This window comes from Physeter macrocephalus, chromosome 19, assembly GCF_002837175.3.
Source record: "Physeter macrocephalus isolate SW-GA chromosome 19, ASM283717v5, whole genome shotgun sequence".
NCBI classification, from domain to species: Eukaryota; Metazoa; Chordata; class Mammalia; order Artiodactyla; family Physeteridae; genus Physeter; species Physeter macrocephalus.
Genome location: NC_041232.1, coordinates 17,663,660 through 17,690,218, shown reverse-complemented (window position 1 = coordinate 17,690,218; position 26,559 = coordinate 17,663,660). Strand labels below are relative to the sequence as shown.

The following is a 26,559-nucleotide window of genomic DNA, read 5'->3' as shown; positions in this document are numbered from 1 at the left end:
GCCCCGGTCCGGAAAGATCCCACATGCCGCGGAGCGGCTGGGCCCGTGAGCCATGGCCGCTGAGCCTGCGCGTCCGGAGCCTGTGCTCCACAACGGGAGAGGCCACAACAGTGAGAGGCCCGCGTACCACAAAAAAAAAAAAAAAAAAAAAAAGTCATGAACATCACAGTGCTGGTGTGAGGAACACGGATAATGGTGTTAAAGAGTGCCTCATCACAGTGCTCAGCTCACGGCCAACATGCAACAAATGAGAGTTATGTCTCTCTTAAGGCCAGGGCTTCCCTTGTCGCACAGTGGTTAAGAATCCACCTGCCAATGCAAGGGACACTGGTTCGAGCCCTGGTCCGGGAAGATCCCACATGCCGTGGAGCAACTAAGCCTCTGCGCCACAACTACTGAAGCCTGTGTACCTAGAGCCCATGCTCTGCAACAAGAGGAGCCACCACAATAAGCCCCTGTACCGCAACAAAGAGTAGCCCCCGCTTGCCGCAACTAGAGAAAGCCCGCACGCAGCAACGAAGACCCAACGCAGCCAAAGATAAATTAAAAAAAAAAAAAAAAGGCCAAATAACAGTATATAGACCGGTCTGCCCTGTAGCAATCAGAAAAAAAGTCTTTGATCAGTGTTGGCTGCAAGCTCTACAAACACTGGTCTATGGTCACAATCAACAGACAATTCCCACTCATATATAATGTTTAAAAGATGAGTGGTCCATTCAGCTTTTCTGGTCACACATCCACCACCATTCAATATTCCATTAAACATTTACACAGCAACATTTTCAAGCACTAAGGAACAAATCTATATTTGTCTCCAAAAATTACAAGAAGAAAAAAGATTCATCTGCACCTTGAAAAAATAAATTAGTTTTCTTTTTCCAGAAGTGACTCTGAAGTAACCTTATTTAGCAAATACCTCTTAAGTGCCTGCTGCCTACTATGTGCCAGGGTTCAGACTTAGAAATTTCTCATTTTAAATGGGAAATCTTATAACGACAACCAACACATAAATGTTAGTGGGCCTAACCCTCTCCCTAGGTCACTACAATAACAGCAGCGCCTGTATCTTGACTTTCCTGTCTCCCTTCTCCCACTCCGTAATGTGACCCCCTTCAGGGCTGAGTCTTTTTCTTACTGGTAATGTCTTTCATTCTGGAGTGCTAGCCCGGTTCCTGGCACAACAGTTCTCAATTCTTGCTGCACATTGAGATTACCTGTGGAACCCAAGCCCTACCTCCTGAGCCAGTATGCCCAGGGTAGGCCTGGGCCTTGTAACAAAGCATAAAAATCCAAACTATACAGGTGATTCTAATGAGACTCACTGTCAGAGCACTAAGGACTCAATAAAGACCAGCTGGATCCAAGCATGCCACGAACCAGATGATTCTACCTCTGAAATGCCTCTGCTACCAAGCAATCCCCTGTTTTCAATTCCCAAAGTTTTGATTCTTCTCTTGCATTTCCTAACCTGATTAATGGCAGCCCTAAACCACCCCACACTTCCAGGCTAGAAACCTTAAAGAAGCTTCCAGAAGCAAAACCTCAAAATCAACTCCAATTTCTCTTTCTCCTCTTCGTCCAGTTATCACTAAGTCCTGTTGATTCTTTGTCTGCAATATGCCTGAAGCCCAATTACTTTCCAGTACCCTTAAAGTCCATTCTAGCTCAGACTATTTCAGTAGCCTCCTAATTGATCTTTTGCCTCCTGTTCTCCCATTACACCCTCTTTATCTTTTTTTTTAAACAAGATTGCTATGTCCATATTACACTTCTAGTCAAATACCTTCCATGTATATACACTTATTTACTTGTATTTCTAAGAACATTCTCTAGAAGAATATACAAGAAACTGATAACATTGGTTTCTTTTCGGAGAGGAACTTTTGCAGCTAGGAGACATGGGTGAGAGGGAGACTTTATGCACCCTTTTGAATTTTGAATACCTTTTCAATTTTGTACCATCTAAATGTGCTGCTTCTTCAGAAAAAAACAAACTAAACCCAAAACAACATAAGCAAAAACATCTCCTATAGCTTCTACCAAAACCAAAAAACGAAACAACACCCAATATGGCAACTGTGACCTTTGACAATTTGGTCTTAACCTGTTTTCTAACGTCAATTCTCAACCATCCTCCCATCCCCACCCTGCCAGCCCAAACTACTCTCTAGCTACAAAATAGCTGTAATTTGGGAAGTCTTCTTCTGTGCATTTGCTGATCCCTCAATCTGGAGAGCCTTGCCAATCTTCTCCTCACTTGCCTCAGTTTATTGAAAACCCATCTCTCGGGGCCTGACTCCATGCTTCCACAACATCTAATGTTTCTGTTCCTGTGCATATGTGTACCTTCTCCCCCAGACTGTGAAACTTCAAGGCTAAAGTCTATTTTGTTCGTGGTCTTTTCCCCAGCACCTGTCAAGGACTAACAGGAAACAACCAGTAAACAATGAATTCAGTTGACTGTACTGATAAGTTAGAATACCAACATTCTGATAAACCAACTTTCAACTGAGAACTACAAAAAGAGAACGAACCCACTGGGGATAAGGGCGGGGGGGGGGGAGGGATAAATTGGGAGATTGGGATTGACATATATACACTACTATATATAAAATAGATAACTAGTAAGAACCTACTGCATAGCACAGGGAACTCTACTCAATACTCTGTAATGGCCTATATGGGAAAGGAATCTAAACAAATAGTGGATATATGTATAACTGATTCACTTTGCTGTACACATGAAACTAACATAACATTGTAAATCAACTATACCCCAATAAAAATTAAAAAGAAAAAAAGAAAGAGAGAGAGAAAATGAACCATTATCTCATCCTAGAGTTGCACAAGGTGTTGTGCCCTCTTCTCACAGACTGTTAAATAAGGCTGGATGGAAAGAGCCTTGAAAAGGAGTCTTGGAGATGACACAGCTCCCAGCTTTCTTTGCCACTAACTGGCTGTAGGACACTGGCCAAATAACTTCTCTAAACTTTAGTTTTCTCATCTGTGAAAGAAAGGGCAGGAGGACAAATTCTCTAGAGAGTTCCTTTTTCTAAGATCTGAGATTCTGGGATTCTAAGTCACATTGCAAGAAAAGGGAGCCTGTTTTAGAAACTCTTTATAAAATAAAAGCTAACAGATACAGCTATATTTTACTTTTCATATACAATATTACATTTACTGCATGAACTAGTTTTGAAACAAAGGCTCCATTTCAGGCTTCTCAACTTATCCTTTCCCCTTAGTACACCACCTCATGTATGTTTTCAGAGAAGTTTTGATAATGATCCAGAGGGTAAAAACACTGCCCCATGTCCTTTTACTTCAGTTTTAACCACCAGACTAGAATGTTGGAAAAGTTTTTTTCTCATTTAGGCCACTGACAAAAAGGCAGGCCAACCATTTTTCAATTTGAAATTCTGATGAAAGAATAAAAGATAGTTATAGATTAATTGGCTTCACTGAATTCAGATGATCTGTAAATTATTTAATATGTATGTAAAGAATGTATTCACAAAACACACCAAAGACCACTGAGTGTTCAGTGAATTCAGGGTACATGAACAAGAAAATAAGATCAACGTTGCAGCTCAAGAACCAAGAGAAGTGAATTTTTAAAAACAATACATGCATAAATGACACCTCTGTTTAGACTTTCTTATTTCACAGAAACACTGATGACCATATTACCAATTAGTATTCAAACTAGAAGCCAGGAAAAGTTTTCCAGCTCTAATGTAAATAACTCAAATCTATTTTCTTATTCAAAACTGCTATCCAAACATTGATGTGAAAACAGAAGCACTTTTTGTTGGCTTCATTCTGCACAACTAACCTTTTGCATCTACCTCAAATGACAGCACAGACAAATTTTGATAAGTCAAAAAAACTACTGGAGATGGCATCCTTGAAAGATCAAAATGTACAGTCACAGTAGTACAAAAAGAAAGAAGTTCCCTCTTCATGAGGGAATGAGTAAAAAGAAATGAGTAAAAGAAAAATCAGTGCAAAAATGTGTTGGAACTGGCTTGAGTCAAAATAGTACTCGGTCCCTCAACAGAAAGCACTCTTTGTAGTAAGTCACTTTTGCAGTCTCTGGCAAAGTTTTTGCAGTCATTTTGTAACCCTTGGGATTCATACCAACAATTCAATCCATTCTAGAACTATTCACCAGCTATAAACTTACCTCAAAAACAACTGTTTAAGAACCTAGTAAACTTACAAGTTGTTAAATGTGACAGACTCAACATCAACAATAAGCTTACTGATGAGAGTAATTTCATAGCAAATGGAAAGGTATAAATTAGTATAACCTTTCTGGAGGGAGCTACACTAATATTTAAATCAGAAACCTTTCAAAAGTTCACAGCCTTTGACTCAGGAACTCCTCTTCAAGGAGTTTATCCTAAGGAAATACTTACATGTAGAGGTATTCACTCTAGTGTTACTTGTAACAGAAAATTGGAAATAATCTAAATAACTAAAAATAGAGGACTTCATGGAATATATACGCAGTAAAATATGATAGCTGTGCTTATTATGGAAGTATGCTCAAGCTACATTACATAACAATAACATTACAGAGCAGAATACACACTAACCCAATCTTATTTACTAATATGTATACATACAATTGTATATACACAAAGGCTAGAGGAAACCATACTGACTATAATTGAGTTATGAGTTACAGGTATTTTACACCGTGCTTTTGTGAACATGTATTACTTTTATATGCGCAAAACAAAACCATTTATTTAAAAGCACTAGATGCGCAAGAGAAAGCTTAGGTTCAAGTCCCAGCTTTGATACTAACCTTACTGATGAGTCAGCCTTATAGATGAGGAAACAGATGCAGATTAAACAGAAATAAGAGCAACTATTTCATAGTTAAAAGATTAAATAAGGTAAAACATAAAAATACACTGTAAAATCTAGGGACTTCCCTGGTGGCGCAGTGGTTACGAATCCGCCTGCCAATGTAGGGGACACTGAGCCCTGATCCAGGCAGATTCCACATGCCGCGGAGCAACTAAGCCCAAGAGCCACAACTACTAAACCCCACACGCCTAGAGCCCATGCTCCGCAACAAGAGAAGCGACCGCAATGAGAAGCCCACACACAGCAATGAAGAGTAGCCCCCGCTCTCTGCAACTAGAGAAAAGCCTGAGCGCAGCAACAAAGACCCAACACAGCCAAAAAAAAAAAGTAAAATCTAAAGCACTGTATATGTATAAAACACTGGTAAGCTGAACCATATTTTGTGTCAGATATTGAATAAATGTTTAGGAGAAAACAGAGTGAAGTATTTTCCACTCTTTAAAGAAAAGGTTCTGCTCCCTCACCCCCACCCCATCCACCCGAAATCCTGTTTGGGATCCCATTCAAAAGTATTTAGCATCTTTTCTTCTTTAAAATTTTAAACTGAAATATCCATGCCACTTGTCAACTCAAGTTGAAATGAGTAAGTGTGTATTGTCAGCCCAATGCCTCCTGCAGTTGGTCAGCTTTTGCAAAAAAGTTTTGATTTATGATGCAATTCTGTAAACTGTGAATTGTTTAATAACAGAAAACAAATGATTTTAGACCTCAGAGAGATAGAAAACTATCAGATTTTTAAAATATCTGACAACTCTCAAACAAGATAGACCACTGAATTTTATTACTAATGACAAAAATTAGGATCTAGGTAACCAGTTCTTAAAATGAGACCAAAAGTTAACACTAATTTTGAAAGGCAAACCCACAAGGCACACCATTTTTCAACTGACTAGAAAAGTAAAATTTCTTTAAAAAGAAACTGTCAACTTACCTTGCCAAAGCATTTCCCTGAAAATTCTGAACCTAGAGCCCCAGGTAAGGCCTCTCTAAAAGGCACGGGGACCTATATAAAATGAATTTGCCATTTAGTTTGAACTTGACATAAGCGTTTATTCAAACCTGACATAGGTGTTTATTCAAAGGATATGGTTGTAGGTCAAATACTCTGACCTGGTGTAGTACTTCTTGAGTCACACAAAGTACAAACTCCATTTGGATACTGTTGCAACCATTCAGGTTATGTATTGCTCAGTTTCAGAAAGCAGTGCTAAAGTTCAGGAACAGCCTCCTCCAATCCAGGTTCTCCCAATTTCCTCAACACCCTGCCCCCCCCCAAAAAAACCCCACAGCACAACCAGTTAACATCTACATCTTACCTTCTGCTACAATTTAAAATCTTTTAACAAAAGTATATTTTCTAGGGCTTCCCTGGTGGCACAATGGTTGAGGGTCCGCCTGCCGATGCAGGGGACACGGGTTCGTGTCCCGGTCCGGGAGGATCCCACATGCCGCGGAGCGGCTGGGCCCGTGAACCATGGCCGCTGAGCCTGCGCGTCCGGAGCCTGTGCTCCGCAACGGGAGAGGCCACAACAGTGAAAGGCCCACGTACCGCAAAAAAAAAAAAAAAAAAAAAAAAAGTATACTTTCTAAAAAAGTATAAACAGTCATGCTTTTAAAATGCAATTATTTGCTCTATAAAAAAAAGATTTATCCAGATTCCTTTAAGGAGATTATTAACAAATTGAGAGAGACGCTGGAAGTTAGGAAAATTTAAAACTAAGCTCAAGAATTTCTAGATTAAAGACTGAACAAAGGAAAAGTAGTTCTGACAGTGTAACAGATGAGGAAATGACCTTAAAAATAATGTGCCTTATAAAAACCTTATGAAAAGTACAATAAATAGCAAAATGAGAAAAATATTGGGAGTAGGAGTTTAAGAAACAAACAGCAAAATTCCTCTATCCATCAACCCTATAATCTATTTATTACAGAATGACAGAATTCTCAGAAGAGTCAGAGGACAACTAGTCAGTGGCTATTTTTTTGTCAGTAGCTTCTTAAACCCTGATGTTTCTGAGTCCTAGAAGGCTCTTTTACTGAACCCACAACTCTCACACTTCCTTAACATTCCACAATTTTCTCTTGAAAGCACACAGATTATTATGAAATCCAGCATATTTAAAGTACTGTTTGATCTCAGAACTTACATATCTGATTGCTGACATTTAAAAAAGATTTCCCCTTCTATTAAATAATTATATTAATGATATATAATCATTATATATTAATGATATAAAATATATAAAAACTATATTGCTCATACAGTTGCAAACTTACAATATGACCCAACGATTCCATTTCTAGGTATATACCCAAGAGAATACATATGTTCACAAAAAAGCCTATACATAAGTGTGTCACAGCAGCACTATTCACAACAGCCAAAAAAGTGGAAACCCAATGTCCATTAATAGATCAATTTTTTTAATGTGGTATATCCATACAATGGAATATTATTCAGCCATAAAAAGGAATGAAGTACTGATACATGCTACAATGTGGGTAAATCTTGAAAATCTTATGCTAAGTGAAAAAAGCCAGACACAAAAGACTGCATATTATATGATTCCATTTATATGAAATGTCCAGAATAGGCAATCTGTAGAGTCAGAATCTACTTTCTGTTGCCAGGGATTAAGGGAGGGGAGCTGGGAAGTGACTGCTAATAGGTAGGGGTTTTCTTTTGGGGTGATGAATACATTCTGGAACTAGTTACTGGTGATGGCTGCACAACCTTGTGAATGTTGTGCTACTGAATTTTTCACTTTAAAAGGTAAATGTTATGGCAGATGAAAAAAATTCAGTCAGGGTTATGTCTGCTGTCAACAGGTGGATCAGACTGAATTTTGACTCTCAGAAAATTATGACTATATAATAATGAGACTAGTTTCCTGACACAGCTAGAAATCTAGATGGGGAAAATTCAAAAGAGGGCTTCTTGAAAGGATGAAATTAGCACGCACACACACTCTCCCAAGGTGACTAGTACTTTGTTAAAAGGACAACTCACTTTCAGATATAGAGATTCTACCAAATACATTAAAATTACCAGGACTGTTGGAAAACATCAAATTCTACCTAATCAATTCACTTCCTAACTAAAATTTTTATCTTTATATTGTTTGTGTAATCCTCATACCTAAGACAACTACTTTTTTCTTCTCTTTTGGCTGTGCCTCGTGGCTTGCAGGATCTTAGTTCCCCGTCCAGGGATTGAACCTGTGCTCCCAGCAGTGGAAGCACGGAGGCTTAAACACTAGACCGCCAAGGAATTCCCAAGACAACTACTTTTAAGACTGTATTACTCACAAAAACACTTCAAATTCCTGGCCACAATCAAAATTATATCTAAAGGCTAGAATTTTTCATTTCTTTTTAAGTTTCAAGTTAATCAAGCTTAAATAAACATTGTGCAGTTTTAAAAGAATTACTTTACAAGTCAGTATTCAAAAGTCAGAACTTACATGGCATACACCATGCTGTCTTTTTTCCAATAAACTGTGGTTTAGTATGCAGAGGAGTTCTTTTGACTCTACGAGTCACAGAGTGAATAAAGAAGTTGTACACACACACACACATCCCCATACCCTTAAGCAAGAAAAGCATTACCAGAATGCTTTAACAGTACCAGAAGACAGATGGGTTTTGAATTCACCTATCTTGTCAAGAAAACTTAACCAGTGGTGTAACGGGAAGAGGACTGGAATGGGGAATCTTGGTGCTAGTCCTAATTCTGCCCTTAACTAGTGGAGTAACCTTAGCAGAGTCATTTGACCCTCTGTTTTGTCTTCAGTAAAATGAAAGAATTGGATTGCAAGGTTTCTAAGTCTTACAACTCTCAACAGTCTTTGATTCTATTGTTAAGTGGCTTAGGGCTGTGGGAGGCCCAGCAGTTACACGGTAGGCAGTTCTCATACCTTTACGTACTTAGGCAACCATGCCATATAGAGTAATAAGAGAACTCAGTATTAGTCACAGGGAAGAAGGAAAAAGAAAAGTGCACATAGCTCCTGCTGGTACTGGTTTACTCCTGTTGGACCTAATAAAGAGAAAGCACCTTTGCCAATTTTCCAGGGGATAGGAGTAGTTCTTATGTCTCACCACACCCACCATAGTTGGTTTTTCCTAAAAGAAATCCAGTGGGACTCTACAAAAATGTTGTAAAGCACCAAGTACTTTTAGTCACTGCATGACTAATACAACAGATCAATTCTAAGTTAAAGAAATAAAACAGCTTTCTCTTTCTAATACAAAAGAAATAAACAGCTTTCATTCCAAACAAAGAGTCCTAGATGACCACAGTGAGTTGCACAGATAACTTAGCAATAAACACAATGTCAACCCAAAGAAAATGAATTATCTACAGAACTAGAAGGTTCAAAGCACTGAGGTTCAACATAACATTATTATTCGACATAGCCTGTTTTTTTTTTGGCGGGGGGGCCCTCCACGCAGCTTGTGGGATCGCAGTTCCCCGACCAGGGATCGAACCCAGGTCACGGCAGTGACAGCACCAAATCCTAACCACTAGGTCACCAGGGAACTCCCTCCACATAGCCCTTTAATGAAATTCAGTTTACAACTCCAACTTCCAGAGTAAAAAGCAGTATTAAAAACTCACTGAGACTCATCACCTCTTTCACAGCAAGAGATAATCAGACCTGCCTGTGATGGGATGGTGTCAATAAAATAGAAGTCACCATCATACGGACTGGATTGTGGAAACCAAAGATCAAATGAGGCCAACTCAGAAGTTGTATCAGGTGGCTCGCAAGAAGGCTTTCTGGAAGAACTCCTCCAAAACAGGACAGTCCTAGCTAGAGAACCTGTGTTCCCTGATTTGCATGCAACTCTCTCTCTTAAAACGGCTCTTTGTCAAATATGGCCACAGACCACATAAGCAATCATGTGTCTGGTTATGCCTAGCAACATTCCTTTCAAGAGGGGTACAGAGCTGTGGTTCTTAATCTGGTACCCATTCATGGACCTCTAGGTGGCACATGGATGGACTTCACGGGGTCAGAGAAGTCCCCAAGGGCCTATGCAAACTTTTGTCTCTCTGCACATTTTGGGGGCAAGAGAGCCCTTGGGCAGTAAACCAAGAGGCTGTGAACCAAGGAAAGTTAAGAACCACTGGTGGTTTAGAGACAGATGTAAAACAGAACAAATCTACTGACAGTGCCCATGTAAATAAGACAGGAAGTAATGCCCATTATTTGAGATGCAAAATAACAAAGGGTGCTGTCTTTTCAAAACAAAAAGAAGGGCTTCCCTGGTGGTGCAGTGGTTGAGAGTCCGCCTGCCGATGCAGCGGACACGGGTTCGTGCCCCGGTCTGGGAAGATCCCACATGCCGCGGAGCGGCTGGGCCCGTGAGCCATGGCCGCTGAGCCTGCGCGTCCGGAGCCTGTGCTCCGCAACGGGAGAGGCCACAACAGTGAGAGGCCCGCGTACGGCAAAAAAAACAAAAAAAAAAAAAGAAAATATGATATGATGGTCGGAAGTTCTTGAGGGTCAGGTAGTCCACTCCCTTCATCCTCTAGTCTAGATGAGGAAAATGAGCTGAGAGGCTCTTATCCAAAACCACAGATCACAGAGGGGCAAAGCTGAGCACCAAACCAGGCCAGGTTTCTGCCAGGATGGTATGTTTATACTTTTTTCAGAATGGGTTTGACCAAAATTTTCCTTATGAATACCCCACTCCATTAAGCAGGTAGCCTTCAAAAAATTTTAAATCAAGCTTCAGCCTAGGAATTGGACACATTAAAATATCCCCCAAATCATAAATCAAATCACAAATCTTTCACATAAGCCAGCACCTAGCAGATTTGTAAGGGGGAACCTTAGTGGCTCAATATCCCCTATCCTGCTGCACTGTAAGTGCAACTTGAAAAAGCAGCACAGGTCACAAGCTTCTAATTGTGAAGTGCCTCAACTGTAATGAAAAAAGACAGCCACTGACAGACCTTTAAAAAAGATACCAAGTCAGGGTCAAGCTGACTTTAGAGTGGATTTGTAGGACTTCAAGTTGCAAGTTCCCACAGGGAACTTTACTCAATACTCTGTAATGACCTATATGGAAAAAGAATCTAAAAAAGAATGGGTATATGTATAACTGATTCACTTTGCTGTAGAGCAGACACTAACGCAACACTGTCAATCAACTATACTCCAATAAAAATTTTTTAAAAAAATTTGCAAGTTCCCTTCTGAGGAGTCTTAAGTGTTGCCTAAACACTAACTGATTTTTTTCAACCCAGGTAATGGAGACTTTCATGAATTAAACTGACAACCACTTTTCTAGTTCTATGTTCACAAACAGTACATGAGTAGAAGCAAAGATAATAGGCAGTTATTCTAAGACCAAATTAAAAAATAATTATGGTCATAAAGTTACAGGACCATTTGTTCCAATGCCTAACTTTGCCTCAGAATATGAAATTTAAAGTAATCAAAATAATCTCACCTGAGAAATGAAACCAAAGCGACATCTGAACCTAAGTTCAATGACAACATGTCCTTCAATTACAAAGGAAGTGCTTTATTTATTAAAAGAGATTTAAAGGCATAGGATTCTATGGCATACGCACTGCCTCCAAAGACATACAATATGGTAAAGTTTCTGATAGCTTGTGAATTATATTTAGCCATTTCTGCAAGCTCTAACTCTAGACTCCCAACCCCTAAGGTGTAACTGGAATGGGCCGTTGGAAGCACCTGTGGCCTTTAAAGGCTTTAACCAATTCTCAAGGCTTTCTTGGCCGCAGTCTAGAAGAGGGTTTGACCATTCTATTTTGGGTCAAGGAGACTCTCTTACACCCCAAGAGACCTCAAGTGGGCAAGATCAGTTTGGAAGAATGCACTGCGAGTGATTTTTCACCAGGCCAGCGGCCTCCGCTGCGAGACTTCCAAAAGGATGTAGATCTGGTTTCGATCGAGACGACGAAAGAATGCGGCTGGGCTGTGTGGGGCTCACGACAGCCAGTCGGCTCGGGATCCCGCAGCCCGCGGCCGGGCTGTGGCGTCAGGAGCGTGAAGAAACAGGGATCCCCGGGGCACGCAGAGGGAGGAGAGAGGGAAGGAGCCAGAGCGAGGTTCGGAGACTGCAGGTGTCGCCGGGGGAGGGGACGAGATCGTCCAGGGCTGGCACTACCAAGTGACTAACGTGCGGTTCCGGACTCGGGCAAACTGGTCACATTCTCAGGCTGTGTGACCTTGAGCGTGTGGCTCGCCCGCTCTGCGCCTCAATTTCCTCATCTCTAAAATGGGGGTTGTTGAAGCGGAAAACGCACGTTGGATCGCTTGGCAAGGCGCCTGGCACATAGTAAGCGCTCCGTACAAATGAGCTACTACTGGCTCTCGGGCTCCTCTTACCGCCCGGAGGAGCGAGGAAAGCCCCGAGCAGGGGAGTCCCCAGGAGGCGGATCCCAGGCTGGGAAGGGGGGACCTGGCCGGGCACTCACCGAGCACGTCTGCCGAGCGGTGCCGGGCTACGAAGCACGCATCGTCCCCGTAGCACGCGCCCTTCTTAAGGAGGCCCTTACGGAAGTCCTTGCCGAAGCCGCAGCCGGCCGTCACGAGCCCGTAGTCGCCGCCGCCGCCGCCGCCGGCCCTGGGGTCGGTCTGCGAGAGGCCGCCGAGCACGGCGCGGGCCACCAGTCGCCCGTACGAGAGGACCGAGAACATCGCCGCCGCCGCCCCCCCGAGGAGGCGGGGGGCCCGGGGAGCAGAAGGACGCGGAGGCCCAGAGCCGGCTCTCTCCTCAGCCGCAGCCGCGCCGCCGCCGGGACGCTCCTCAAGGCGGCGCGCAGTTGCCGCCGCCCCTGCCCGACGCGCGGGGCCTCGCACACGCTCCGCCGCACGCACTGGAGCCAGAGCGAGGTCAGAACCGGCGGCTCCTCCGCCTCAGCCCGACTGGGGTCCCGGCTGCAGCCACCGCTGCCGCCGCCATCTTCCACTCCGCTAGCGTGTTCCGGGCCTCGCCGGCAGCACCGCCCCCTTTGTGGCCACGCCTATAGCCCCGCCCACGGCCCGCTGCTTAGGCTCAAGCCCCGCCTCCTCGGCTCGTTGCCCTACGCAGCCACAGAGGTCGAGCGTGCGCAGAGGATGTGGACACAATGTCTCTTGGGAGTTGTAGTCCAAGAGTTGTAGTCGCTTTTTTACTTCACTGCCTAGCTTCAAGGACCTAGGAGGATTCCCCAGACGCGGGACCTAAGTTAAAATACCGAGAATTACAGGTGGGCTGTTTTCTCCCCTGCTTTAACCATATCTTTTAAAAGCTATTGTTTTAAATAACGCCACTATTCCTTTAAAGAAAAACCTGGAAGAAAGTATCGGGTCACATATCATTATTCTGTAGTATATATATTAAGAAACTGAAGTACACGAATCTAGTGACACCTCCAGAACTTATATATTGGAAGGGTTTAGGGGAGGCAATCTGTTTGGAAAGAAGAGCCGTTTTGCATAATGTTTAGGAAAATTCGAGAAAATACTAGATGTTCCTATTAGACGGTGGGGTGAGGGTGGAGGGTTAGTGATGGAGATTCAGGCACGGCCACTGCAGCCATGTCATACAGAAGTGTTCAGACTTTCAGACGGTTCTGCCAAGTGGGGAATAAAAAATTCTAGGTCCCAAATTTCTTTGCCTCAAATCTTAATTTTCTTGAAGGTCCACCTAGCTAAGCAGGTCTTCTCCCCACCTCTGACTTGGGTGCTCAGAGAGGTCATGCAGTGCCAAAGACTTGCAAAGATGAGGGCCCTGCCTCTCTCCTCCCACAGCTGCCACCTCTTCTCATCAGAAGGACAACTCTTAGCAAGAAAGGCAGCTCCCCTACTTTTTTTTTTAAAGCTCTCAGCCCACCCTTAACAAAGATCACAGTAGCCTTCTCCAGATTTTGACTAAGCAACCTTCTCCTGAAAATATTTAGGTTGAAAAATAACTAAATTTAATGGGGAATTTGTAATATAATGTGAAGATTAGCTCACCAAATGTGTGTAATATGTTTGTATGTGTGTATGAATGTACCTTCAAATTACATACCATGCTGGTGGGACTGTACATAATCTAGCCCCTGCATACCTCTCCACCGCATTTGGTCCTGTGCCCCCTTCACTAACTGGGCTCTAGCCATGCTCACATCTGCCTCAGGGCCTTTGCTTTTGCTCTTCCTTCCACCCACTAGAATGTAATTCCATTACCTGAGGGTCCTGTGTTCTTTCTTACTGTATCCCCAGAACATATGGGAACACAGTAAACACTTTAGTAAATAAATGAAAGAATGAATGAATATTTCACTAGAGCCTAAGCACCCCAAAGGCAAGGATCATTTGCCATTGTATTATTACAACTAACGGGCAGTTTGTAAATGTTGAATAAAAGAAGGGATAATTGAATAGGAAGCAGAAATAATATAAAAATAGTATTTGTTGAATAAAGGAATGACTGAATGAACGGATTCAGGAATAAAAGAAAACTGAGATTTGAGGCAAGTGATCTAATTTGGAATACTTTTTGGTTTTATTGAAACATAAATGTATATCACCGAGAAGCACTGGTCCTTTTCTAGTTCACTTTTGACAGAATTGTAGTTCCTCTGGGGATTCCCATCTCATTCTATAAATGAATCTCTTTTATACCTTTTTAAATACATCTAAAGACCTGTAAACCAGCCACTCAAAGCACATTCCGTTAGCCTAATTACTGTCATCATTAAACACTTTTGTGATTCACAGTGTGCTAAGTACTCTATATGTGTCTGTCCTTAAGAGTTTTCATCAAAATTGGACTGAACAAACCACTTCACATAATGAGTGGCCTTCTGTCAAAGGTGTAGACAAAAAAAAAAGTTCATTTACTGGTTAAAAGATATAGCGATCCTAGGAATGCAGTTACACCTTGCTATTTTTTATGGCCCACAGGAATTGGAGAGCGCCCAGAATGAGGGGGTGGAGCTTTGCGGATCCTCTGCTTGGCATTTATGTCTGTGCCAGCTGTGCTAAAGGTTGTTCTTTTAAGCACACACCACTACCAAATCCCAGCCAGGATGTCAGGTAATTCTACCCCAAGGACAAACTTTTTAAAATAGCACGTCAACCCCTGTTCCTTGCCTCAATTAGACTGCTCCTACCTTTCATTTTCAGGACATATATTACCTGATTTCCATGTCACTCACAAGAACCGGTTGGATGAGATGAGCAGCAACATAAGATGTGACTCTGACGCTGTAACCTCTGCTCTGTTGGGGTGACTGTTTTCACAGTTAAATGATACGAGTGCCTTGAGTTTCCTGCAAATGAGTTTTCTGCAAATGAGTTGCTCTTCGGAGCACAATGCGAACGGAATCCTTTCTCAAAGTTCCTTTGCACCTTTTCGGAAAGGAGAGGAGACAGGGCTTCATGTTCCCTTGAATCATTTATTCCAGGGCCAGTTCTAAAAAGTTTCACTATTGTGGGGAAGCCAGGAGAGGGTACTTTGAAAAGAAAAAGAAAACCATCTTCCCCTGCCCTCGCCCAGGAGCACAATTCACTTGTGACATTTTGCTAGACTTAAAAAGCCCTAAGAGTTTTCTTCCTTAACAGAGTTACATTCCTAGCACTTCAAGGATTCCTGGGAGGTCACTTGTCACTCTCAGAAGCGAACAAGTGGTGAAAATACTATCTGTGTTCCCAGAGCACCTCTATGGCATTAGGAAAGAGCTTTGCACTGGACTCACCCCCAGCACCTAAAAAAAGAAAAAAAAAAGGCATGAATTCCCTAATGAGATTTTCTGCCACACTGGTACACTGATCTCGTCTGATTTCTTTCTGCTAACCTATTCAAAATGAGAACTAATTAGTTTCTCATCCTTGGTACTATTGACATTTGGGGCCAGATAATTCTTTATTGCAGGGGGCTGTCCTACACATTGAAGGGGGTTTAGCAGCATCCCTGACTTGTACCTACTAGATGCCAATAGAGCACCTCACCCCCTAGTTGGGACAACCAAAAATGTCTCCAGAGTCTCCAGATATTGCCAAATGCCCCTGGGGGAGGGGCGGGCAAAATCACCCCCAATTTAGAACCACTGGGTTATACCGATGCCTTGCAAGTGAACAAATATTGGGGGAGCACTTGTTAAGTCTGAGGCTCTGGGCTAAGGATAAAAAACGTTGGTGCCTTCGTGGCAGTCACAGTATTGACACAGAGGGTTAAAATTAAGTAAAGTTAGAGAGAACATAAACACCACTGGTTGAAATAAAGGAGTGTGAGGAGGAGAAAGAGGACCCATTGGGGTGGGAGAACACTCAGGGCACCTCACAGAGGGTGACATTTGTGAGAGGCCTACATGGACAGAGGTCTGAGGAGGGGGTATAACCATTCCAAGTGAAAGTAATGGAAACTCAGCGACTACAGAATGATTGGAGAACAGCAAGTAGTCTAGTGCGGCTCAGCCTTAGGGTTTGAATGAGGAATAATGAGAAATGGAGCTAGGAAAATAGTTTAGGAACTATTTAGCCATAAAAAGGAATGAAGTGCTGATGCATGCCTCAACATAGAGGAACCTTGAAAACATTATACTTTAAAAAAAAAATTTATTTACTTATGTATTTGGCTGCGTCGGGTCTTAGTTGCGGCACACGGGATCTTTCAGTCGCAGCATGTGAACTCTTAGTTGCGGCATGCAGGATCTAGTTCCCTGACCAGGGATTGAACCCCGGCCCCCTGCATCGGGAGCACGGAGTCTTAGCCACCGGACCACCAGGGAAGTCCCGACAACATTATACTAAGTTAAAGAAACCAGTCCCCAAAGACCACACATTGTATGATGCTATTTATATGAAATGTCCAGAATAGGCAAACCCATAGAGACAGAAAGCAGATTAGTAATTGCCAGAGGCTGGGAGGAGGGGGAATGGGAAATGATTGCTAATGGGTTTAGGGTTCCTCTTTGGGGTAATGAAAATGTTCTGGAATTAGATAGTAGTAATGGTTGCATAATCTTATATATATACTAAAAAAATAGGACCTACTGCAGAGTTAAAAGAGTGAATGTTATGATATGTGAATACCTCAATTAAAAAAAATAGGACCTACTGCAGAGGGCCTTATATTTTAAGCTGAAGGTACTTAATGCTGGAGACACCAAGGAGTCACCAAATGCTTTTAATATGCCAGTAATAATAATAAAATAATAAATAATATTATAATAAGATAATAAATAATTTTATAATAAAATAATAAAACAAGAATAGTAATGAAAGTGAGAGCAATAGATACCATGGATTGAGCACTTCCTATGTGCATTACCAGCACGGTCTGCACTGACCACCTATTTAAACCTGAAAACACCCAACAGTCCCGTCTGCATTTCACACAGGACTTATTTTGTTTATTGTTTGTTTCCTTCCTGACTAAAATGTACGTTCCATAGGAGCAGGGGATTTTTTGTATTTTATTCACTACTTCATCTCAAGGGTCCAGAACACCGCCTAGCATACAATAGGTACTGAATAAATACGTAAGAAGTGAATGCTGTTGATTAAGAGAACCTTAGAGGTCACATAGAACAAGCAACTTGTTTTACAGCTGAGGAAAGGGGGGCAAATAACATGTTCCTCCCATAGGAATATAATGGGTGGAGCTGGGCCAACTGGAGAGGTATCCAGGGGACTCTTGGTGCCTGCCCTGCAAAGCCCCTTTGAAGGCACTAGCCACAAGCTGTTCTTTCCATTGAACTTACCTTGCTTTGCATTGTGTGTGATGGTCATGTTTCTCCCACCTAGTATCCATTCCCCCCATTCTCTGAAAATAGTATTTTGATTCCTTAGAGGAATAATCCATGTTGGTTCATGTGGTTTGGGTGGAACTAGATGGCAGGGAGACACATGACCCAGGTCTGACCAATCAGTGCACTGCATTCTCTTGGTCACGATTGGTCCAGTAGGAAGGCACATGACCCAAGCTAGGTGAGTGAAACTCCATTATGGGATTTTGCTGAAAGCATTAAGGAGAAATTCTCACTGGGTTTCTAAGCTGGTAGAATGAAAGCTTGGAGCTGCTGATGGCCATTTTTGCCACTGCTTGGGAAGAGCCTGAGAATGAAGGGAATTCAGAGAGAAGCAGAGCCTAGAGATGGTAGGAAACAGAGGCTTCGTGATAACGATTAAACCACTGAATCCAGCTTTGCCTGAAGAAAGATCAGTCCCTCTACTCATATTAATTCCCTGATTTGCTTAAGCCACTTTGAGTTTGGCTTGCAAGGAAGTGAATCCTGACAAACACATCATATGATCCTCATAGCATGACTACAATTACTGAATCAAGAATAAGTCACCAGGGGCTTCCTTCCCAGGTGGCACAGTGGTTAAGAACCCACCTGCCAGTGCAAGGGACACGGGTTCAAGCCCTGGTCCAGGAAGATCCCACGTGCCGTGGAGCAACTAAGCCTGTGCGCCACAACTACTGAGCCTGCGCTCTAGAGCCCATGAGCCACAGCTACTGAGCCCACATGCTACAACTATTGAAGCCCATGTGCCTAGAGCCTGTGCTCTGCAACAAGAGAAGCCACCACAATGAGAAGCCTGCGCACCACAACGAAGAGCAGCCCCCGCTCACTGCAACTAGAGAAAGTCCATGCACAGCAAAAGACCCAATGCAACCAAAAATAAATAATAAATTAATTAATTAAAAAAAAAAAGAATAAGTTACCAAACCAAAGGCAACTTTTAGAAGGCAACTTATCCTCCACCAGTTTACACAGAGGAGAGGGAACTGCCACTTCTCAGTAGAAAAACTGCTGAAGCAAAACTTCTGACCTCTTTCTTTACTACCTCCATGAGATGAGGATAGGGTCTGATGGGTGGATTCAGAAAAAGATGCCGATGTTACTGAACTGAACTCAGGTCCACTTGCCTGATGCTCAGCAAAGCCAGTCTACTGAAGCCAGGTTGTGGTAAAGAAAGGTACAGCATTTATTTGCAGGGCACCAAGCAAGGAGAACAGGCAGCTAGTGCTCAAAAGACCCAAACTCCCCAATGGCTTTCAGGCAAGGGTTTTCTGTTTTTTGTTTTTTCTCCCTATTTGTGGCTTATCTTTTTCACCTCTTAACATTGTGTCCTTTGATGAACCAACGGTTTTTTTTTTTTTTTTTTTTTGGCTGCATTGGGTCTTTGTTGCTGCATGCAGGCTTTCTCTATTTGTGGCGAGTGGGGGCTACTCTTCATTGTGGTGCACAGGCTTCTCATTGCAGTGGCTTCTCTTGTTGGGGAGCATAGGCTGTAGGCACGCAGGCTTAAGTAATAGCACGCAGGCTCAGTAGTTGTGGCTTGCAGGCTCTAGAGTGCAGGCTCAGTAGTTGTGGCACACAGGCTTAGTTGCTCTGCAGCATGTGGGATCTTCCTGGACCAGGGCTCAAACCCATGTCCCCTGCATTGGCAGGCAGATTCTTAACCACTGTGCCACCAGGGAAGCCCCCAGGCAAGGGTTTTTAAAGACAACATTGGGAATGAGGGTTGCAGGGTGCATGATCAGCTTGTGAACATTTTTCTGATTGGTTGGTTGTGAGGTAACAGGGTGATGTTTCGGGAATCTTCATCAGCCTTCTGGTTCCAACCGGTCTGGGGTCTTCGTGTTTGTGGTCAGCATGTTTTCAACATGCTCCACCTAGGAGGGGAGGGTCTTAATTTCTGCAGAACAGTTCAAAGATATGTGTCAGATTGTTGTCTATATCCCTTTGGGAGGAACTAGGAATCCTGTGACTCTACTGTTATAGTCATTAACTGCTTTAGTCTGCTCTTTGAAACTCGGGGAAGGCCAAACAGGAAGTGGGGTACACGGAGGGGCTTGTACCTGGGAAGGCCCTGCAGGATCCTGCTCAGTTTCAGTCCCACCTTTTCTTTGATACTGCTCAATCCTGAGTGGAACAGGGGTGGGACAAGAAAGGGAATAAAGTGTTGGATAGAGAGGTTAATCATAAAGGTGGCAGGGGAACTCAGTTTTAGGGGGACTGGGTTTCAATGAGCATGTTGCCCAGTCCTTTCTCTTTATTCTTTCTTGCTGTGGTCTGTCCTTTGGATACTCGTTTCCTCCTCTGCCATGGGGAGCCTGTCCCTCTGGAGGAGGCCTGCAGTCTGTGACCAGGTAACTCAGTGTAATCCAGATGTGGATTGTGTGCACAACAAAGCCATGTTCTCCAATCAGGCTCATCAATAAAGCTGATACTTGGAGCCCCAGCTGCCTGATTCATGCATCTACAGCTCAGTGGGTTTAGAATTTGGAAGGGTCAAGAAGGGGGTAATTAATTATCACTCCATGAACCCCAAACATGTTAATTTTCTCTTCAGAAAACCTCAGAGATGGGCACGAAGGCTGACATTTGGGGGCTAAAATAACACATGGGATCAGGTTTCTGGTGTAGTCAGGGCTCTAGGCTGAAAGGTAATTGTGGGTTAAGTGGATTCTTGACCTGAGCAGTTTGTGACAGCTACAGTTGTTCGGTAAGATTTTAACTGGCAGGGGCCTGAGTACGAGGGCCTCTGGGGCAGGCCTTGACCTAACCCGTGAGAGTACAGCTTTGACCTCAGCAGGCAGCTGGGACAGAGATTACGTTATTGGGAAAAAAGCCTTTCTGTCCCAGGGAAGGCTTACCTTAAAGAGGGTAAAGCTTTAGCTTACAAACATTTAGGCTCTGATGGGTAGAAGATTTTTGCTTCTTGTATTACATATTTCAGCAAAGCTTCAGGCTGGATTTTAAACAGCAAAGACAACTAAATTCTCGAGTCAACAGAGATCTTGCCTGTGAGATTGTAGCCTTTTTACAGCATGAACACAGGGAGTAGGTGGATGCTGCAAATCTGTTCTTCTGTAGGTCGTCCTGAGCTTCATTCAGGGTCATGAGCAGAACCTGTGAAGGGGCTGATCTCTTGACTCCATTTGGCTTGTCACATGCTGGTAAGGTTCACCCCACTACTGTGATCGAGGTTTGCTCTGATTTGTTAATTGCGTAAGCCTTGATCATGACTTTGGATCTGGGGAGCCAAGACCCTGAGTTTACCTGCAGAATGGGGGCATATTTTGTTAGTGGAAACAAACGAATAGAACAGGACCCTTATATAGGAGATATGCTTCTTCTGGGGTTGAGGTAGAAAAAGCTAATGAAAATCCAAAAGCTAAGAAGGCAGTTAATGAAGCTTATGCCTAAAAGACTTTGCCTCTGGGGAACAGGTTTGCTCAGGCAATAGAGGAAGAACTAGGTTGTTTTTAAAAATATGATTCTGCTGCCTGCCAATGCAGGGGACACGGGTTCAAGCCCTGGTCTGGGAAGACCCCACATGCCGCGGAGCAACTGGGCCCGTGAGCCACGACTACTGAGCCTGCGCGTCTGGAGCCTGTGCTCCGCAACAAGAGAGGCCGTGATAGTGAGAGGCCCGGGCACCGCGATGAAGAGTGGCCCCGGCTCACCGCAACTAGTGAAAGCCCTCGCACAGAAACGAAGACCCAACACAGCCAAAAATAAATTTAAAAAATAAATAAATAAAAGAAAAAAATAAAAATAAAAATATTATTATGTCATGCATATTTGAAAGTTGCTGAGAGTGGATCTAAAAAGTCTTCATCACAAGAAAAAACATTTTTTTTTGTAACCATGTATGGTGATGGATGTTAACTAGAATTACTGTAGTGATCATTTTGCAATATATACAAATATCAAATTATTTTTAAACTAGTATAATGTTATATGTCAAATATACCTCAAATATAGCAATTTTTTAAAAAAGCTTCTGTCATGCTACCAGAACAGAACCAGTGGAAGAGTGAAAGGCAAATAAAAGAAGACCAACTGACTAAACTGGAGGAAGGCAGGGATTTTTTTTTAAAATTTACAATATTTTTAATCATGCTAAAGAGAAACAGACACATAGATCTGGAAGTGAGACTGGCAGAGGTAACAGCAGATTTCTGTCTTCTCCCATCTGTTGTCCCCTGTGGGGCATGAATCCTTGGTTCCGGGAGGAGAATGGGGGGATGTTTGCACTCCTTAAACTGCTCGTTTTTGCTTGGAATTTTCTTTCAATGCGGGTATAATTGACTTCACCCAGGTTTTCTGTGCCCTGTGGGATGCTTTGTGGTCTCAAAAGTCTTTGCTTCCAGCTTGCTCCCATCTTCACAATGATTACTCTCCTCAGAAGGGCAGAGATTTTTTAAAGCTAAAACTGTGATCTTAGTAGACAGACCAGACAGATATGAAAGGGAAATGAGTCTGGTTTTTTAAAAATTATACTTAGAAAAAAATTTTTCTTTCCCTTTGGCCACGCCCCGAGGCTTGTGGGATCTTAGTTCCCCGACCAGGGATCGAACCCGGCCCCAGAAGTGGAAGCGTGGAGTCCTAACCACTGGACTGCCAGGGAATTCCCAGGAAATGAGTTTTTGAAGGCTCAGCTAGGTAGATATTAAGAGGGCGAATAGACTCATGCCTATGTGGAAACTTGAGAGGAAATGGAAGTAAAATTACAGATTTGTGGGAAGATATTATTTTTAAAATGGTAGGAGGACGTTGGTAATCCCTCTGGGGGAAAAAGAAATTAAACTGGATCCCTAACTCACAACATATACAAGAGTAAATTCCAGAGGTCAAAAGCAAAAGCAGGGGCTTCCCTGGTGGCGCAGTGGTTAAGAACCTGCCTGCCAATGCAGGGGACACGGGTTCAAGCCCTGGTCCGGGAAGATCCCACATGCCGCGGGGCAGCTAAGCCCATGCGCCACAACTACTGAGCCTGTGCTCTAGAGCCTGTGAGCCACAACTACTGAAGCCCGCGTGCCTAGAGCCCGTGCTCTGCAACAAGAGAAGCCACCACAATGAGAGGCCCGCGCACCACCACAACGAAGAGTAGCCTGCGCTCGCTGCAAGTAAAGAAGGCCCGCATGCAGCAATGAAGACCCAACGCAGCCAAAAAAAAAAAAAAGACAGGACTTGAATAGACATTTCTCCAAAGAAGGTAAACAAATGGCCAATAAGCAGAGGAAAAGATGCTTAACACCACTAATTGTCAGGGAAATGCAAATCAAAATCACAAAGATACACCCTCACACACATTAAGATGGTTACTATTTAAAAAACACAAAACCCAGATAATAACGAAATGTTATCAAGGTTGTAGGAAAAATGGAGCTCTTGTGCACTGCTGGTGGAGCTCTTGTGTGTAAAATGGCAGACTCTGTTCCTCAAAAATGAAACAGAATTACCATATGATACAGCAATTCCACTTTTGGGTATATACCTGAAAGAACTGAAAGCTGGGATTCAAGAAGATTTTTTTTTTTTTTTTTTTTTTTTTGGCTGCGTTGGGTCTTCATTGCTGCACCCTGGCTTTCTCTAGTTGCGGTGAGTGGGAGCTACTCTTCGTTGCGGTGCGCGGGCTTCTCATTGCGGTGGCTTCTCTTGTTGTGGAGCACAGGCTCTAGGTGCGTGCGCTTCAATAGTTGTGGCTCGTGGGCTCTAGAGCGCAGGTTCAGTAGTTGTGGGGCATGGGTTTAGTTGCTCCGCAGCATGTGGGATCTTCCCAGGCCAGGGCTCAAACCTGTGTCCCCTGTGTTGGCAGGCAGATTCTTAACCACTGCGCCACCAGGGAAGTCCCTCAAGAAGATATTTGTATACCCATGTTCCTAACAGCATAATTCACAATAGTCAAAAGGTGGAAGCAACCCAAGTGTCCATTGACGGGTGAACTGATAAACAAAATGTGATATATACATATGATGGAATATTATTCTTTCTTAAGAAGGAAGGAAATCCTGATACATGTTACAACATGGATGAATTTTGAGGGCATTATGGTAAGTGAAATAAGCCAGACACAAAAAAGACAAACACTATATGATTTTGCTTTTATGAGGTAGCTAGAGGAATCAAATTCATAGAGACAGAAAGTAGAATGGTGATTGCCAGGAGCTGGAGGGCAGAGAGAACAGGGAGTTATTGTTTAATGTGTACAGAGTTTCAGTTTTGCAAGATGAAAACAGTTCTGGAGATGGATGGTTGTGATGATTGCAGAACAATGTGAATGTACTTAGTGCCACTGAACCATACATTTTAAAATGCTGTGTTATTTCTCCAAAGAAGATATACAGATTGCCAACAAAAACATGAAAGGATGCTCAACATCACTAATCATTAGAGAAATGCACATCAAAACTACAATGAGGGGGCTTCCCTGGTGGCGCAGTGGTTGAGAGTCCACCTGCTGATGCAGGGGACACGGGTTCGTGCCCTGGTCCGGAAAGATCCCACATGCCGCAGAGCAGCTGGGCCCGTGAGCCATAGCCGCTGAGCCTGCATGTCCGGAGCCTGTGCTCCACAACAGGAGAGGCCACAGCAGTGAGAGGCCCGCGTACCGCAAAAGAAAAAACCAAAAAACCAAAACTACAATGAGGTATCACCTCACACCGGTCAGAATAGCCATCATCAAAAAATCTACAAACAATAAATGCTGGAGAGGGTGTGGAGGAAAGGGAACCCTCTTGCACTGTTGGTGGGAATGTAAATTGATACAGCCACTGTGGAGAACAGTATGGAAGTTCCTTAAAAAACTAAAAATAGAACTGCCATGTGACCCAGCAATCCCAATACTGGGCATATACCCTGAGAAAACCATAATTCAAAAAGAGTCATGTACCCCAATGTTCATTGCAGCTCTATTTACAATAGCCAGGACATGGAAGCAACCTAAGTGTCCATCGACAAATGAATGGATAAAGAAGATGTGGCACATATATACAATGGAATATTACTCAGCCATAAAAAAGAAACGAAATTGAGTTATTTGTAGTGAGGTGGATGGACCTAGAGCCTGTCATACAGAGTGAAGGAAGTCAGAAAGAGAAAAACAAATACCGTATGCTAACACATAATATGGAATCTGAAAAAAAATGGTTTTGAAGAACCTAGGGGCTGGACAGGAATAAGATGCAGATGTAGAGAATGGACTTGAGGACACGGGGAGTGGGGGAAGGGTAAGCTGGGACAAAGTGAGAGAATGGCATGGACATATATACACTACCAAATGTAAAATAGATAGCTAGTGGGAAGCAGCCTCATAGCACAGGGAGATCAGCTTGGTGCTTTGTGACCACCTAGAGGGGTGGGATAGGGAGGGTGGGAGGGAGATGCAAGAGGGAGGAGATATGGGGATATATGTGTATGTATAGCTGATTCATTTTGTTATAAAGCAGAAACTAACAGACCATTGTAAAGCAATTATACTCCAATAAAGATGTTAAAAAAAATGCTGTCTTAAATTTTGTCATGAATGTTTTACCATAGTTAACATTTTTTATTGTTATTTGTATTTTTTCATAGTTAACATTTTTTAAAAGGTTAGAGCTTCTGCATAACAAAAGTCACCATTACAAAAATACTTAAATAAAAACGATAAGCCACAGCCTGAGAGAAGGTATTTGTGATGCATAAAACCAAGAAGGGATTAGTATCCAGAGTACATCAAGAACTCCTTCACATTAGTAAAGAAAAAGAAATAACTCAATAGAAAAGTAGAAAAATATAAAAAATGCCCAACAGTATGTTAAATTAATTAAACAAGGAGGCCATTAGATTGAGGTGGTTCTAAGGCCTTAGCAGCCTGCGTAAGCCAGCCAAAAAGTAAATGCCTCAAGGTTAAGAAATCAAAACCTAAAGACAACCAATCACAAACAGCCAACTAGTCTTTCCCAAATAAGGCAACCGCTTAAGTACAGCCAATCAAATAATTTCCTTGCTTTGCTTCTGCATCTTCTCAATAAAAGTCTTGCCCCTAGCTCCTGTCAGTGAAGCACTCCCAACCACTTCTGGTTTGGCATTTCCCCGATTCAAATTGATTTTTGCTCAAATAAACTCTTAAAATTCTTTTCTTTTTAAAAATTGAAGTATAGTTAATTTACAATATTGTGTTAGATTTATTAAAATTTTTGATTTGCCTCAGTTTATCTTTTAACAAGAGGCATTTCAGAAGAGAAAACCCAATAGACGTATGAAGAGAGACCCAATTTCATTAGTAATCAGGGAAATGACTGGAGTGGGGAGGCTAAATTACGGTGGGCAGAGAAAGCCTCTCTGAACAGGTGTCATTTGAACTGAGATCTAAGTGAAAATTTGAGCAAAACAGCCAGCCATACAGAGTTCTGGAGGGGGACTTCCCGGGCGGTCCAGCAGTGAAGACTCTGAACTCACAATGCAGGGGGCCCGGGTTTGATCCCTGGTGGGGGAACTAGATCCCACATGCCGCAACTAAGAGCCTGCATGCCGCAACTAAAGAATCCCTCATGCTGCAAGGAAGATCCTGCAGGCGGCAACAAAGATGCTGTGTGCCGCAACTAAGACCTGGTGCGGCCAAATAAATAAAATAAATAAAAAAATAAAGTTCTGGAGGAAGGGCATTCCAGGCAGAGGGAAGAGCAAATGCAAATGTCCTGGGCTGGAATAAGTTTGGCAATGTCTCAGTCAGCTCAGGCTGCCATAACAAAATACCACAGACTTGAAGGCTTAAAGAACAGAAATTATTTTCTCACAATTCTGGAAGCTGGAAGTATGAGAACAGGGTGCCAGCATACTTGGGTTCTGATGAGAGCTCTCTTCCTGGCTTGCAGATGGCCACCTTCTCATAGTGTCTTCACATGGCTTCCTCTTCTTATAAGGCCACAGTCCTA

At 42.8% G+C, this 26,559-nt stretch overlaps 1 protein-coding gene and 1 long non-coding RNA gene across 6 annotated transcripts in view; one reads left to right on the top strand and one right to left on the bottom strand.

Annotated features, from left to right (window-relative positions):
• Positions 1-12,593, bottom strand: part of PPTC7 (protein phosphatase targeting COQ7) — a 58,710-nt gene extending 46,117 nt beyond the window's left edge. For all 4 annotated transcript variants that reach the window (XR_008616036.1, XR_008616035.1, XR_003677372.2 and 1 more), the window contains exon 1: positions 12,344-12,593. Coding sequence is in view for 1 of the 4 variants with exons in the window: in XM_007104219.4 (XP_007104281.2) it covers positions 12,344-12,566 (223 nt within the window). In the remaining 3 variants the exon portion in view is untranslated. The remainder of the gene's footprint in view (positions 1-12,343) is intronic.
• Positions 12,594-13,026: 433 nt separating this feature from the next.
• LOC114484462 (uncharacterized) lies at positions 13,027-21,427 on the top strand. 2 transcript variants are annotated; one of them, XR_008616037.1, is made up of 4 exons: positions 13,027-13,117; positions 14,802-14,933; positions 15,024-20,811; positions 21,154-21,427. It is a non-coding gene; the product is annotated as an uncharacterized lncRNA (long non-coding RNA). The 2 variants fall into 2 exon arrangements; XR_003677373.2 differs by lacking the exon at positions 21,154-21,427 and having other exon boundaries at positions 15,024-21,147.
• The last annotated feature ends 5,132 nt before the right edge of the window (positions 21,428-26,559 follow it).